This window comes from Formica exsecta, unplaced genomic scaffold (assembly GCF_003651465.1).
Source record: "Formica exsecta isolate Colony F162 unplaced genomic scaffold, ASM365146v1 scaffold43, whole genome shotgun sequence".
Classification (NCBI taxonomy): Eukaryota; Metazoa; Arthropoda; class Insecta; order Hymenoptera; family Formicidae; genus Formica; species Formica exsecta.
The window spans coordinates 418,308-433,070 of record NW_021851539.1 but is presented as its reverse complement, the minus strand read 5'-3'; the positions used below and the strand labels follow the sequence as shown (position 1 = coordinate 433,070).

General features: G+C 34.3%; 1 protein-coding gene across 1 annotated transcript in view; it reads right to left on the bottom strand.

Moving 5' to 3' along the window:
• Positions 1 to 14,626, bottom strand: part of LOC115240445 (BCL2/adenovirus E1B 19 kDa protein-interacting protein 3) — a 23,745-nt gene extending 9,119 nt beyond the window's left edge. Inside the window, exons 1-3 of the mRNA XM_029815587.1 lie at positions 14,369 to 14,626; positions 4,666 to 4,843; positions 1,149 to 1,236 (exon numbers count right to left, since the gene is read on the bottom strand). Of these exons, the coding sequence (XP_029671447.1) occupies positions 1,149 to 1,236; positions 4,666 to 4,843; positions 14,369 to 14,411 (309 nt within the window). The 5' untranslated portion in view covers positions 14,412 to 14,626. The remainder of the gene's footprint in view (positions 1 to 1,148; positions 1,237 to 4,665; positions 4,844 to 14,368) is intronic.
• Between the last annotated feature and the right edge of the window lie 137 nt (positions 14,627 to 14,763).

Genomic DNA, 14,763 nt, shown 5'->3' with positions numbered 1-14,763 from the left:
CAAAAAAAAAAATATAAAATATATATATATATAAGAAATTATGTAAATTCTTATTTAATTATCCGTGTTTTATAAGCAGACAATGTAATTTTTCCTAACCCATTGTCAGAGCCATATTGCGTAATATCGAAAGTCAACGAAATAAAAGCCGTGGAAAGTATATATACCAGAACGGATTTTGTTCATTCTTGCGTAACTGGGACACAGCAAAAGAAAAAAGAGAGAAAGAAAGAAATTCTAGCAGCGCGTGCAACTTCTTGTGCTATTCGACACACATGGTAATTCGCGAATGCTAAAAAGGGCACGGCGCTAATGGAGTCAATGATTCGGATACATTGTATCATCAGAAGAAACGGACCGTTCGATGAAACCAGTTGCGCATCGCTGCTACAGTCGAATATAGTAGTGTATATACCATGCAAATCGGAGGGATTAAGTCAATCGATATTATTCTCGCTTCGTCTTCTTTACTCTCAAGCTATCTAATAGTAAGTTCGAGAAAGTAATGGAAATTTTATTTTCGTTATCATAAGAAAATGAGATTTCAAATTTTATCTCTCTCTGCAATGCTTCTGCAAAATTATTATTCAGTTTATCACTTTCAAAAATAATATAAAGTAATTTAAAAATAATTAGTAATTTAAACATATGAGAAATAAATATTCATTATATATTTTGTGAATCGGCAACATCCGTTGCAGGCGGAAATGTTGTACAGATTAGATATTTAAATGACACTCATCCTGTGAAGAGAACTTCATGGGAAGTGCGTGACAATCGGCACAAAGCTATTGCTTCGAGACTTCTTCAAGTTAAACATCTCTCTGTTAACTTTACAAGTTAAAACTTTGCCCTCGTTTTATGAGAACATGACTGCATTTAACGGAATGTTCGAGCTCGTCAAAAGAAAAAAAAAATAATATAAAGGTAAAACGCAAGTACCGATAGTACAAGTTTACTGAAAAGTTCTATCGCGATCTCGATATACTCCTAGGACGCTTATGATCTAGTTGCGATCGTAATGCGCAATACAATGAGTATGAATATACGTAGTTATGCACACACGTGAATAAATGCGCACGTGGTTTTCTATAGCCACGTCGAGTCATATAGAGAGTATGCAGTAAAGAATCAATTATGAAACTGACCTTGTTGCAGTTGTAATTTATATATACGCCTTTGAGTTCATCTTCGGTCGAGAGTTCCGTGTTTGGGCTATTCGGCGGGCTCTTCGGGCTATAAATGCAAAGAAAAACAGTACATTATAATTGGAATAAACGGCGTAGATCGTGTAAACGATCATTTTCTTTCTCGAAACCCTTTCGATTGCGAAATCGTTATTAATTATACTTATTTATTTAACCAATATTTCTTATTTCGATTTACTATTAAAGTTTATTCGATCTAAAATTTGGTTTATATTTATTTCCACGGTATCTTTTATTTCGCCCACAATATACATAATATGTATATCTGATTTCTGTCAAAAATATCAATCTATTTCGAAATAAACTCGATACAACAATTATGATAGTTATTGACATATCTTTTCATTTTCAGATACTCGAAATACGGAATGATTAAATCATAATTCCAATAGTGAAATATTTTTTTATAGCTTTTTATAAAATATTCAAAAAAGATAAAGAGGATTTTAGAAACAATTGTTGCACTGAGTAAACGCAATGTTAAAAACAAAGTATTCAATAAGTATTGAAACAATTAAACCCCTCCCCTCTTAATCTTTGAAGATTTACATAACCCGAGTATATCTTATTATTTCATTGCAAAATATTTTCATATTTTTCTGTCCGTTTTCTATATAATTGACTTGCATTAGATTCGCTGAAGTGTCAACATTGCTTATCGCGCGCGCGTTATGTGTATAGTGCCGGCAGCGATAAGACGCATTAAAAAGTCACTGTGATAAATGTCGCCTTGAAAGTTCGCGACACCCCACACATGATCATCGGTGCGTCGCGAAATCGATCGAAATCCCCACGATGCTTGCGGTTGCCCGCAATTATCCTTGACGCTTGTCACTGATATCGCAACCAAGGAAAACTTGACGTGATCGGGCCCGTTATCGCCGAGATACATCGCGGGATCATCAATATAAAGCTCATCGATACGGGCTCGACAAACGTGATAGTGCACTTATGTCAAATGCGTCGGACAACGTGTACACGTGTGTTACGCGCGTATCCGGCTCTTTTCCATTATAGTTTTTTTTTTTTTTTTTCGATAAGGCAAGCATGTTTAAGTATTTTGCTATCGTTCGAATTTAATGATCATTATTATTTGTTTGATTTCGATGAGATGTCTTATATAACCTAATGCATGAATTGTGCGTAATACTTAATAATTGATTAAATTATTATATACGAACAACAATTCCCTGGCAAACTTTAGTTTCTAAGAGATAGACCACGTGCTAAATAATATGTTAAAGAAAAATCGTATCTGGATAAGTTTAAAAAAATAGTACGTAAAAAATATTTATCTATAATTTAAAAACTCATTTTTTTCTGCATTTTGAAGATAATAAGCTTAAAAAAACTTTTCGAGAAGAAGATTCCTTTTTTTTATTCTTCTAAAATTAAAAGATATCAATCCATGTGACCAGGGATAGTTGCTAAAAAGCAGTTAGGTTTTATCGTGAGAAATTCTCTTCAATAATGAATACCAAAGTTTGTTTCTTTGTGACTTGAACATTTAATATTTGTGTGATAAAGCATTTGTTAAATCGGTGTTAACCAGCTCGCTAATTTCTTCCGCAAAAATCTTTCGTCGCTCGTAAAGGAGCCGATAGCGGGTGATAAAATGCGGAATACGCGCAAATAAAGCAGTAAAGTAGATTAAATATATTATAATATACGACACATATATCGTTCGCAGCGTCATCATTTCGAGATTCAAGCAGATATTCGCTACGTTGCGCATATATTGTCAATATCAGGATCGCGGCGATTTTAACGCTCGAGATAACGTTAAGGTGCCTTTACATGGCAGCGTCAAGCGTCGAGCGTCTGCGTAGAAAATTGCGCAGAATCTAATTTCAGCCTAGAATCTATCTCTTTTAAATTCTGCGCATTTTTCTGCGCAGACGCTCGACGCTTAATGCTGCCATGTAAGGGTGCCTTTACGGCCATATAGATGCAAATCGATGTGTCACTTTACTGCAACGCGCGCTTGGACAGCGCGTATATTTTGCGATTTAACGTTCCTCGCGAATTTTCTCCTTCTTTCTCTGTGCGTCAGAAAATATGCGGCTAAACTATTTTCGGTAGGTCAGAGACTCTGTATATGTATAAGACATATCGAGAATGCACGTTTCTTTGTTTCCTCGCGAGTCGCACAAAGGCACATCGCTCTTGTTCTTCTGCCAAGATACTTGTACGAGTATGTCAATGACGCTACTCTAACCGTGTTAAGAGCCACGTGTTAATGCAGTCGTCTAAATATCGAGATGCAATGAAAGTAAAAATATAAATGTTTATATTTGTAACTATAAGTCCTCGCTCTTTACGAGCGGCGCCTTTATCTTCATTTATGTTCTGCAATGCGATTGTGAATGAATCGATTTGATGCCAATACGAAAATGCACAGGCAGTTTAAGAAAATAAAATCAGTAACTATGTTTAGCCAAATTTTAATGTATTTGAACTGAGAAATTTATTCCAAAAGAGAGATGAGATTGAGACAATTTTGTGGCAAAAAAATACAGATTATAAATCTCTTCAATCTCTTATATGTGTATATTAAAAGAAAAAAAAAAGATGAAACAGATATATAGAGAATTATAATTTGCAAAATAATTTTTTCTAAGTAAATTTAAAAGATTGTAAATAAAAAAGTATTGTAATTTATATATATATATATATGTATGTATGTATGTATGTATATGTACAATGTAATTAATGAGATATTTATAGTAATTTTATAATTCATATATTTCATGTCTGTTATATATGCAATAGTTGTTGCAATTGCACGATTTTTTCCAATCGAGCACACATCTGTATCATCGATGATAAAGTTCAAAAAATAATATCCGCTTTAAAGCCAATTTAAAATAATTCGCGATTCGTTAAAACGCAATCGCAACCGCGATATAACCAGTAGGTTATCCGTTTTTTTGCGTTCTTATCTATTCGACTTCAAGGAGTTTCAACGTGTGTGGCACGAATCGCCTCGACTCTGACTTATACGCGACAACACTTCTTACTTTGTTCCTGCAAAACCCTTTCCAAAGGATAAAAAAGGAATATAGCAGACTTTTTCTCTTATATCCGCGCGTAGGATGAGTCAGAGACGAATGGATGAGGGGAGACGAGTGGATATAAGTATCTGGTTGAACGGCCGGCTTTGTTAGCCAAGTCTTCAAGCAACTCCGAATATAAGAATCTACTATATATATATGTTGTCCGTAAAGAGTGCTTGGGTTTTAAAGCTCTCTTCAAGACTCCTGTAACTTCAATAAAGTAGCTAAAATGTCGCCTACGTTTATCATCGCTATTTTCAAAAGTTCTAATACATTTTTACAAACCGTGACGTGTCTCTAAAGTGGTATCCTACTTCGTAATCGCAACAATACTCGAAACGAAATTTTTAAAATTTTGCGGAATGCATCTGATCCAGTTAAATTCGAGTTTTTTCCTTTACCTGTCCCTTGGAGTATCCCGGCGCGAGGACGCCAAAGAATGCTTCGCGGATGAATGTGTAGAATCTCTCTGTGCTTCTCGAAGAAGTCGCAGGTATTCACGTTCGCCGGTGATACTAAAAGGTGTCGGCGTTATCCGGGCAGCTAGCGGTGGGTCCGGCACCAGCTCCACCCATGATTCTGCGCAGTTAAAAAGAAAATCTGTTATCTTGTGTTTTATGCTCGTTTGTTCGCCTGTATTCCTGCAGGTTTTCCGGTAATTCCGGTAGGTTTTCGCGTTGCAGCAATTTCTCACACTATCAGTAGTAATAATTTATTATTTTCGTACAAAAACAACGCGCCAAAATTTTATCTCGCATGAAATAAGGAAGAAGATAAATAACAGCTAATAATTTACGTATTTATTTTCGTTTCATTTATATTATTAATATTAATATCAAGATTATCAGGAATAAAATTTATTTATTATTATTAATAAATATTAAGAAAAAGTAGAAGTTATCTCGTCATTTCTAATACTATAATAATTCTTTGTGGTTTTGCGATTTTTTTATATTCGTAATAAAATGATGCGTCATAGCGTATTGCAATTTTTTTCATTTCGATTAAATTTTAATACTAAGATATTTAATTTTTATTGAAATTTATTTCTAATATGTTTAAAATGTTTTTCTGAAAATTTTTTAATATGATGGTGAAAAATGTTCAATGTATAAGAGTATAGAGAATGAGTCGTTGAACGATATACGTGATGACACATTGTAACATGTTTAAAAATAGCACCACCGACCATCATATCGATTAGAATAACCCTACCAGGTCAAGTTGAAGGGAAATTTCATAAATAATATAGTGTCGAGCGACTTATCTCTATATTGATTCATCATACGTAATCAATCTTGATTTTTATTATATGTAATATCGATTTTTGCACAAATAAAATTGTCAGAGAAACACAAAAATACATTTAATACTTCATTTAAAGATATTGAAATATCACAAGATTAAAAAAAAATTATAAAGAAAAATAATCTAAAAAATCGTTATGCATTTAGAATAAAAAGCATTGTTCTGAAATGTGTACATTAATATCATATCTTTTAATAATCATTATTTTTTTATTTCAATGTTTCTTTATATAAGATAACATCACAATGCGTGATTCACGATTTTCCTTACGTAGAACATTAACAAGTAAAAACGTGATTAAATACGACTTTATCAATGTCATTGCACACACAATAAGTTTTTCAGCGTGTCGTTCCTTTTATGTAAGCAGAATAATATCAAAATTAGATTCTGACACGTTGACAATAAATAATTGTCATACCGAATCATCGTTCTACTAGAACAATTTCGTTTTTTACATTTTCAAAAAAATGCTCAGAGCGTGCATAATAACATAAATAGCGGTAAATCACGCGCGATGACGATTCTGATATCTTAGCATTAAACAAAGTGGAGATCGATTAAAAAAGATCGAGGTCGGTTATTTATTAGTACTGTGTGTTTATTAATTAGTAACGTACTTTATGGGATATATTATAATAAAATCGGAGATTTACGTCATAGAATAATAATATCGCCATTTCAATAATGATACATTGGTCGATAATTACGAAATTAGACATTTTTATATGTAAATTTTTCGTAGAGAGAATAATACAAAGATCATATATCCCGCTATTTATAAATTGACTATTATATACATATAATAAATTCATGGCCGTTAACTCTGACCTATAAATCAAGATAATCATTGATACACTAACAAGTAGGGTTGCCACCTTTTTTTTAAAACGAATAACGTATGTAACGCCTTTGAGAACGAAAACAAAGTACGTTAAATAACATCCACTTAGTATTCAAAACTTAGTATTCGTAAAATAAAGTATTTTAGCGTACTTTATTGCTTTACAAAATATAAAGTATGTACGTCCAAAATAACGTACAATACTTTATTTTAAAGTACGGGTGGCAACCCTACTAACAAGCATGAGTAATCGATCGCTGCAGCTATGTACATGTATAGAGCACGATAATGATTGCATTGCCGATCATTCAATGACGAATTTAAGCAAAATAGAGATCCTCATATCGAGAAACTTTCTTTTGCGAACTATGCGTATTATCAATATTTCGTTTTAATTATGAGTTAAATAAGAAAAAATCCAACTGTCTTTTTGTACGATAGAAATTATAAGATGCATCTCCATTTTCAGTAGTAATTTATCCTCTTCTCATAAAATACACATTTACTTTTCATAAATTAATGAGAAAAAATTAATGAGAAAAATTTTAAATATTTATCAGAATATCAAAACAATATTTTATATTTATTTGCGTTTATAAAATTGAGTAATGAATAGATAAGATCGAAATATATAAAATCGAATTTATCTCCTAAATATCAATTTTGAAAAACTTTATTTACGAATATAAATAAATACCATTATGAAGATATTAATTTTATATAATCATTTTTATGCCAATAAATTGATTTTTTACATTATTAATAATGCACATTTCGTTAAAATTGCTACGTGTTAAGTAATGTAATAAAATATCCGCGATTGTGAACTCTGGTAATGTAATCATACAAGAATGAACTCATCGCTGATGGAATCTCGGGTTCATCTACCGTCGCGGTCACTGCGATAATTTGCTAACTGCATAACAGATATAAATTTATATTCCACATTTCAATGCACTTTGATTTCCATAATTACGAAACTATTGCGTTAACAATGTACAAAAATAGTACAAGCTATTATTTCATCTTGCTTTTAACAAGCTAGTTTTTCATAGAAATATAATCAATTAGATTTTTAAGCAAGCTAGTTCCAGTTTCATTAATGTCATTCAGTTGTCAGGGATTTACATTCTTACTTATCACCAGATCAGAGTTCGCGTTCCAAAATTTCATACTTGCATTTTATTAAAGATACAATAAGTTCCATTTTAAGACGCGGCTCGGACTTTGATACATTCATGTTAATCGCTAATTATATACCATAAACAATATATACGCCTTGGAATGATTATCAATTACATATCAACGCATTCAAGCAAAATTATGTATCATCTGAGAACTAATGATACGAACGGGAAGAGAAAACAGGAATTAAATTAAACGCGATTTATCAATCGCGACGTTCCATCGTCGTACTTATACGTGCACCATTACGCGTCATGCGTAACACACGTGACGGCTACGACGTATTGGTGTTGAGCGATTATTGCCGCCGTCTCTCTTCTAACCGCGCAAATCATCCGGGCGGGAAGTTTTACTTCGAGTTCGTTCACCTATTCATAAACCGATGTGCCGCGAAGCACATTCGCGCTTTCGCCCGATCTGACGCATCGATATCTCGGAGGACAAACGGCCAAAGTCATTCTAATAACACATCTTGGAGACTGGAACACGTTATTCGGAGAAATCTCATTGCTTTCCCGAACAATAATTTCTCAAACAAATAATTTTAAAAATAAGTTTGAAAATACATGAGATAACTTTCGTTATATGTACATCAATCTATTTTCTATATATGCAAAATATTATAATAACACTTTTCCTCAGTGGCTAAATAATCGTCGGCGTGAAAAGCTGAACAATAAATTTGTCGCGCACGAGTTTCTCGAAATTCGCGATTATAAATCTGTCACCCGATTCTGATTTCCGACCGAGCGATCGATTATCCAAGCACGTACGCGATTAACCTTCTTGCAAGGATATACGAATTGTAAAAATGAATGGTTACGACGCGGCAATATATATACGCGCCGCTCTATTATTTAATCTCCGTCAGCATATATTAACGTATTAAGACCGTAAATCAAGTTTCGTAAGTTAAGTACGCAAACAACAAGACATCTTTTTAGATTGCTTGTAGAAAACAATAATGCATTATTTTTTAATTATGCCGATTGCCACATATCTTTAATATTTTTTTTTTTTTTTTAATCTTTGATATTAGTTAATTTAATATTTTTGAAGAGCAAAGAAAAAAAATTTGTTTTCCCGACAAGGAATTTCCGCCGCTTGAGTATGCAAGAGCTCGTGAACAATAGCAGTCGATGGCAAGTACAATAGAAGCGGCAGCTTTCACAAATATTAGATGCGTTGCGTCGATTCGCATTGTCGCTCGACGAAGATGCGCGCGATAATACCGTAAATGTGATGTCGAGCGAGGTCATCGGCAAATGGGAAAGAAGTCTACTCGGTAAACTTGTAACGCCGCACGCGCAACGAGCTTAACGTAAATTTTTTATTAACCAAGCTCTTTCCCACTTATTGAACGAAAGTTATGTCATGCTTCAAAAAATATACGACACGAATTCCAACTTAAATCTGCAACATGCGTAATTCTTTTTAATTTTTTTCTGAATTATTGTATCTAAATATAAAGAAGTAAGATAATAATCTACATGAGAGTTTAAAACATTTTTTTATTTTTTTATTTTTTAAAAAAATTTTTTTATACATTATTTTATTAAAAGTGGAGTGCTAAATTTACGTAGATTATTATCTTACTTTTTTGCATTTAGATATTATTATATAGAAGAAAATTAAAAAGAATCATTACATTTTACACAAGTTTTCATATAATATTATTACTAATGTTTTCCCACACAACTTAATTTAATCTTATTGATATTTTATATTACCGATATCAAATATCTATTTATCGAGACACATTATATAACGCATTACGTGTACATACGCGGAAAACAATCGATATATGCGGGCAAGAATATCTTGTTTCTCACGATCTCGTCGTCGTCATCGGCCCTTCGCGCTTCATGCAAAATCACAGCCTACAAAAATTGCGTCGTTTAATTCCGTAAACATCTCTATTGCTCTATCGTTCAAATTGATGCGTGTCATTATGCCTAAATCCACCGGATTCACGAGTCGTGTCGACGCGCAGCGCGTGACGGAATAGTGTTTACACGTGCCTGATGTAGGTGCACGTATGTCGCGTCGTTTGCAGTAAAACTGCACTTGCATAACTCCTCGCTCGCACACGCTTGTAAATTGCGAACGAATTCACGGCCGCGCACAATATCCTGTATCCTGATTACGGATGCGTACCGCGCCATCGGTCCCTTTTGTGCGTCAAATTGTAAACATCGATGGACACCGTTGGAGATCAAAGGCCCGGAGAACCTATTCAGACATTCGCAGATTGCTATTACTTGATCAGCGGCGATCTCGTCCGAATCAACGTGGACAAATTACGTCGTTTAATCGTGCTAACAAATCGGAGCTTCTACTCGTGCGATAAACCGCTATGTTATTCGAGGACTAAACGCAAATGTAATGCGAAAGTTAAGACTGTAAATCGTAATAGAAAATGAGAAATTTTTTGTCATTTCATTACTTCTTATACATAGAATATCACGTATCTTTTACACATAGAATATTTAAATTACGCTAATTATTGATGTATTATATGTTAATAACTTGTTATTTCTCATTCAGTGTACATCTGCATTTCAAATCAACGTCGTACGTACGAATTTGCATGACTTTGTACATCATAAGATGACTTTGCTTATATTGAAAATATCTATTTATCTCTAAAGATATCTGTTTTACCTCAAGTAAAACATGCTCAAGTCTCCAATCGCGCACTATCCCTCGTAAATTGATAATTATTGCTTAACCTTAATTAACCCAACCTTGTACTACTAATCGGAGAGAGATTGACATATTGTTTACAATCGTACTGTTTATTTTAAAAAGACGTGACATGTGACACCCGAGTATCAAACAGCTTATTTTTAACATTTATTTGAAATCGCGAAATAGATCATTTTGTGTATTTTAGCAAGTAATACATTTATTATCATCAAATAATCATCGAGAATAAATTGATAAAATTGAAAAAATGAATATATAAAAAGAAAATTCCTCTCTCTCTCTCTCTCTCTCTCCGTCTAGAAAATTACACTTACAATACTTTAATTTTTAAGTATGTAAATATTAAGATAAGTTTATTAGCCTGATAGAAAAAAAATATTACTTTTATACTATCGTTAAATCATTAATAAATATTAAGCGAACACGTATCTGTCAAGGTGCGCGTGTCGACAGGGCACGTGTTGACAGTGTACGATTGTGATGACGACCACAGGATGTGCAAGATGATCCTGAAGAATCTTTATTGCTTCTCAAACATAAACGTATTTCGCAAACAATTTCTGTTACATCGACAACAAACCACAGGTTGAAATATTGCTGTATTTCTTTAAAACTAAACGATGTGGTTATGGTTAGAATGTTCATGATATCTTGAATATTTTAAAAACGTAATAAAAATCTTTTGTTATGGGAGATAAAATCCAAGGAAAAAAAAACTATTTTAAATATTATAAGTCATCACATATATATTATAAAGAAACAGAGCCCGCAAAAAAAAATTGTACAAAATATCTACGCGTTTTGAAATCTCAAAACATTTTTATACGCTCGATATATATTGATGAAACAAATAATTATATACAAATTCACTGATTTTTTTTTTTCCTAAACATGCGTTGCACTTATTGCGTAAAAATTCCCATAAAATTACATTTGAAGCATGAAATTGTCACGTGTCGCGTTCGCAGAATCACCATCGGGTAGCTTTAATCAATCGGATTAAGGACCGACAACGAACTTTACCGACTAAAAATAGATGCGTACGGACCTCTCCCTCTTTTGACCGTCTGCCATTTCGATTAATATACCATGCTCGTAGGCGTGCACGCAGCCGATAATCGCGCACGTACGCTTATCTGTGGTTTAAATTAAACATCCTCTTTCGTTGACAGCCCGATGAAGATGTAAATGAGCGAACACGTGCCAAAGTATCGTATTTATAAAACACGATATTGTACAAAATGTTAATTTACATATTATTATGAGACCAGTGTATAATAGAATTTAAATACTTTCATCATTTTTATAAAATGAATATATCAATCTTTCTATCTCAGAATATGTTCACGAATATTTGAGATTTATTGATTTATTGATACACACGATGTTATAATTTAATTTAATAGTGCATGTCAGATGTGAGATCATCCGAGAGGATATAACAGAGAGGGAGAGAGAAAGAAGCTGTCTACGTGAACGGAGTCACGTAGACTCCCGTATACGATCTCGGACAGATTTCAGGTCAACGACGTTTTAATGAGTGAAGTTCCTGAGGAGAATCACGTAGATCCGCTGAAATTATGCGATCGCGTGTTTACGGAACGGGTTCGCGGAAATGATTCATGCTTTTTGGGATTTCTAGATATAGTTATTTTTGTATATATATATATAAACAGAGATAATTCTTGTAATAATAGAAATCATATCTGTGCTTAATTTAAGCGGCCTCTACATAAGATGAAATTCGCACGTGGCAAGGCAAATCATGAGGCAAATAACCTCTTTGTTAGATTGGTTAAAAAAATTATAAATATTCTAAAACAGCATTTTCTCCATAATTATGACATATTAAAGAGAATGAAAAAGCTCATGTAAAATTCAAAAAAATGCTTCGTCAAATTATCTTAATATAATGATCTTATTCCAACGTGAAATTTTCTTTTCATGAAAAAAAATAATCGATATGAAGAGGAAACATCATATGAAGCATACAAAATTATTGTTGTAGAAAAGACAAGGTTCTTTTTGAAGTTTCACATATGTTTATAAACGACTGGCGCACGTTGATTATAAATTATTAATAAAACGTCTGACATGTTCCATCATAAGTGACTAACTGATAAAACTTATTAAGAAAATTATACATTAAGATTATGTATTCTGGAAAATAAAGATTATGTATTCTTGGTAAAAAAAGATTAAATCTAACATGACGTATTTGACTTAAGTACTTAAATATTTCAATTAAAAAAATGATAATCAGTTGAACGCATTTAGTCAAGTTAACAACTTTTTTTTCTCAGTGTATAAATATTTTGAAAAGTTATTTATATAAATCTGAAAAGTGTAAATACAATTTTTATCACAAATTTATAGAATCAATTTTACGGAATCTGTATTATAGTTTTTTTTTTTTAGCTATATATTAAAAGTGCGCATTGTCCTTGCAAAACTTCGTGACATATAAATGTTAAAAAAAAAGTGAAATAAAAGGAAATCTTTGATTATTGATAACTATCGCGGTTGTAATCTATGATTCAGCTTGTAATCACCAATGTGCCTACGATCTACGATATTGTATATATTATACACATGCAGCAGGACCTATTTTATTATTGTAGCGTGTGACGAATCCAGGAAGCGCATAGATGCGCGGGAAACACACAACAATAAAATATTTACATGGAATATAAATAAATTCTATGACTTTGATCTGGATATTCTCCAAGTTATTTCCGAATAAAAAGATAGCACAGGTAATTGCGCTGCTGACCACAAAATTCCATGAATATTCTAGTCTTATCTGTCTTACTTATCGAAGGAAATGGTCTCTAAAAAAATAACATATTCGTGCATTTATTTACACACGGAGTTTAGACAACACTTGCTGCTAGAATATTATAAGCGCAAAAATTCTACAAAAATAATGAATTCCTTCGAGATACTTTTTGTCTAATATTTTGACTTATTTCGTAGTAAGAAAAATATAATTGAAGAAAAGGAAGGAAGGTAAGAGGAAAAAGTGTGGTTTGCATTTCAAAAAAAGGGATCATATAAATTATTTTTTAATGAAGAAAAAGAAGAGATATAGATATATTTCGATAGATAATGGGCATGAAATTCGCTGGGCGTAACTTCGCGAAGTTTATTTCGCCTCGTGCAGCTTCGCTAGTAAAGGCCAATAGTCGAAGGGAGAATATATCGATTCACGCGTGCAACATTAAAAATTGAATCTTCTGCAGATGTTAGGTACGTGTTGGATTGAAAAATCGAAATGGCGCCAAAACTGACGCGACGCGACGCGACGACGCTGCATACGTCGCGCGCCGCGACTTGCTCCGAAAATTAAACTGCGCCAATTTTCAGAAACGTTATCGGATCGTCAGACGGATTAACGTAGACAGGTCATTCTGTCACAATATCGAACACAATATCCTACACAAATGTCATCCAAATTTGATTCACCGACTCGTTCGGTTCCCCTCTCGGTTTTTAGTCGAAGGGAGAATATATCGATTCACGCGTGCAACATTAAAAATTGAATCTTCTGCAGATGTTAGGTACGTGTTGGATTGAAAAATCGAAATGGCGCCAAAACTGACGCGACGCGACGCGACGACGCTGCATACGTCGCGCGCCGCGACTTGCTCCGAAAATTAAACTGCGCCAATTTTCAGAAACGTTATCGGATCGTCAGACGGATTAACGTAGACAGGTCATTCTGTCACAATATCGAGCTCGTCAACATCGTACACAAATGTCATCCAAATTTGATTCACCGACTCGTTCGGTTCCCCTCTCGGTTTTCATTACAAATCGATTACAAAGAAGAAAAAAAAATAAAAAATGATGATGCGTCATCGCGAAATGCCGCAATCGCGAATAGTAAAATGTGTTTGTTTACGCTCGCGTCATCTGCGATAGAGGAAGCGGTGGGGAAAAAAAGAGGAGACCGAGGGGGAGGCTGGCAGGGACACTGCGCGAAATGGCCGCGTCGTCGCGTCTGACAATCGGCGTACCGAGTGTTTGTTTTTCGCTTATGGACTCTCTTTACTCACCGCTCAGCTTCTCATCCGACGTGTACTTGACCGTCGACGACATCGTCCCGTCGTACGCGGAGCACTCGCGTAACTTCGAGAGACTCTCGCTCGCGGCGAGAGAAGAGGGAACGCCGGAACGAGACTGGCGAAAACAGATGAGAGGCGAGATACGACGAAAAGGACGCCGCGAGCGCGATAACACAACGACGACACGACAAGCACTTGCCGCCACGAGCAATCGCGAGAAAATGCTGCTGCGCAGCCAGCGCTACCGTGCTTTGTTTTGACGCACGTCGGCGCGCGCATGTCAACTGCGGGCCGGCTCGGCCAATCGCGTCCCGCCGCGGTGTAAATGTATCATCGCACGAGTCGACACTACGTACGTCAATTTCGCGGCGCGTCTCGTACTACGA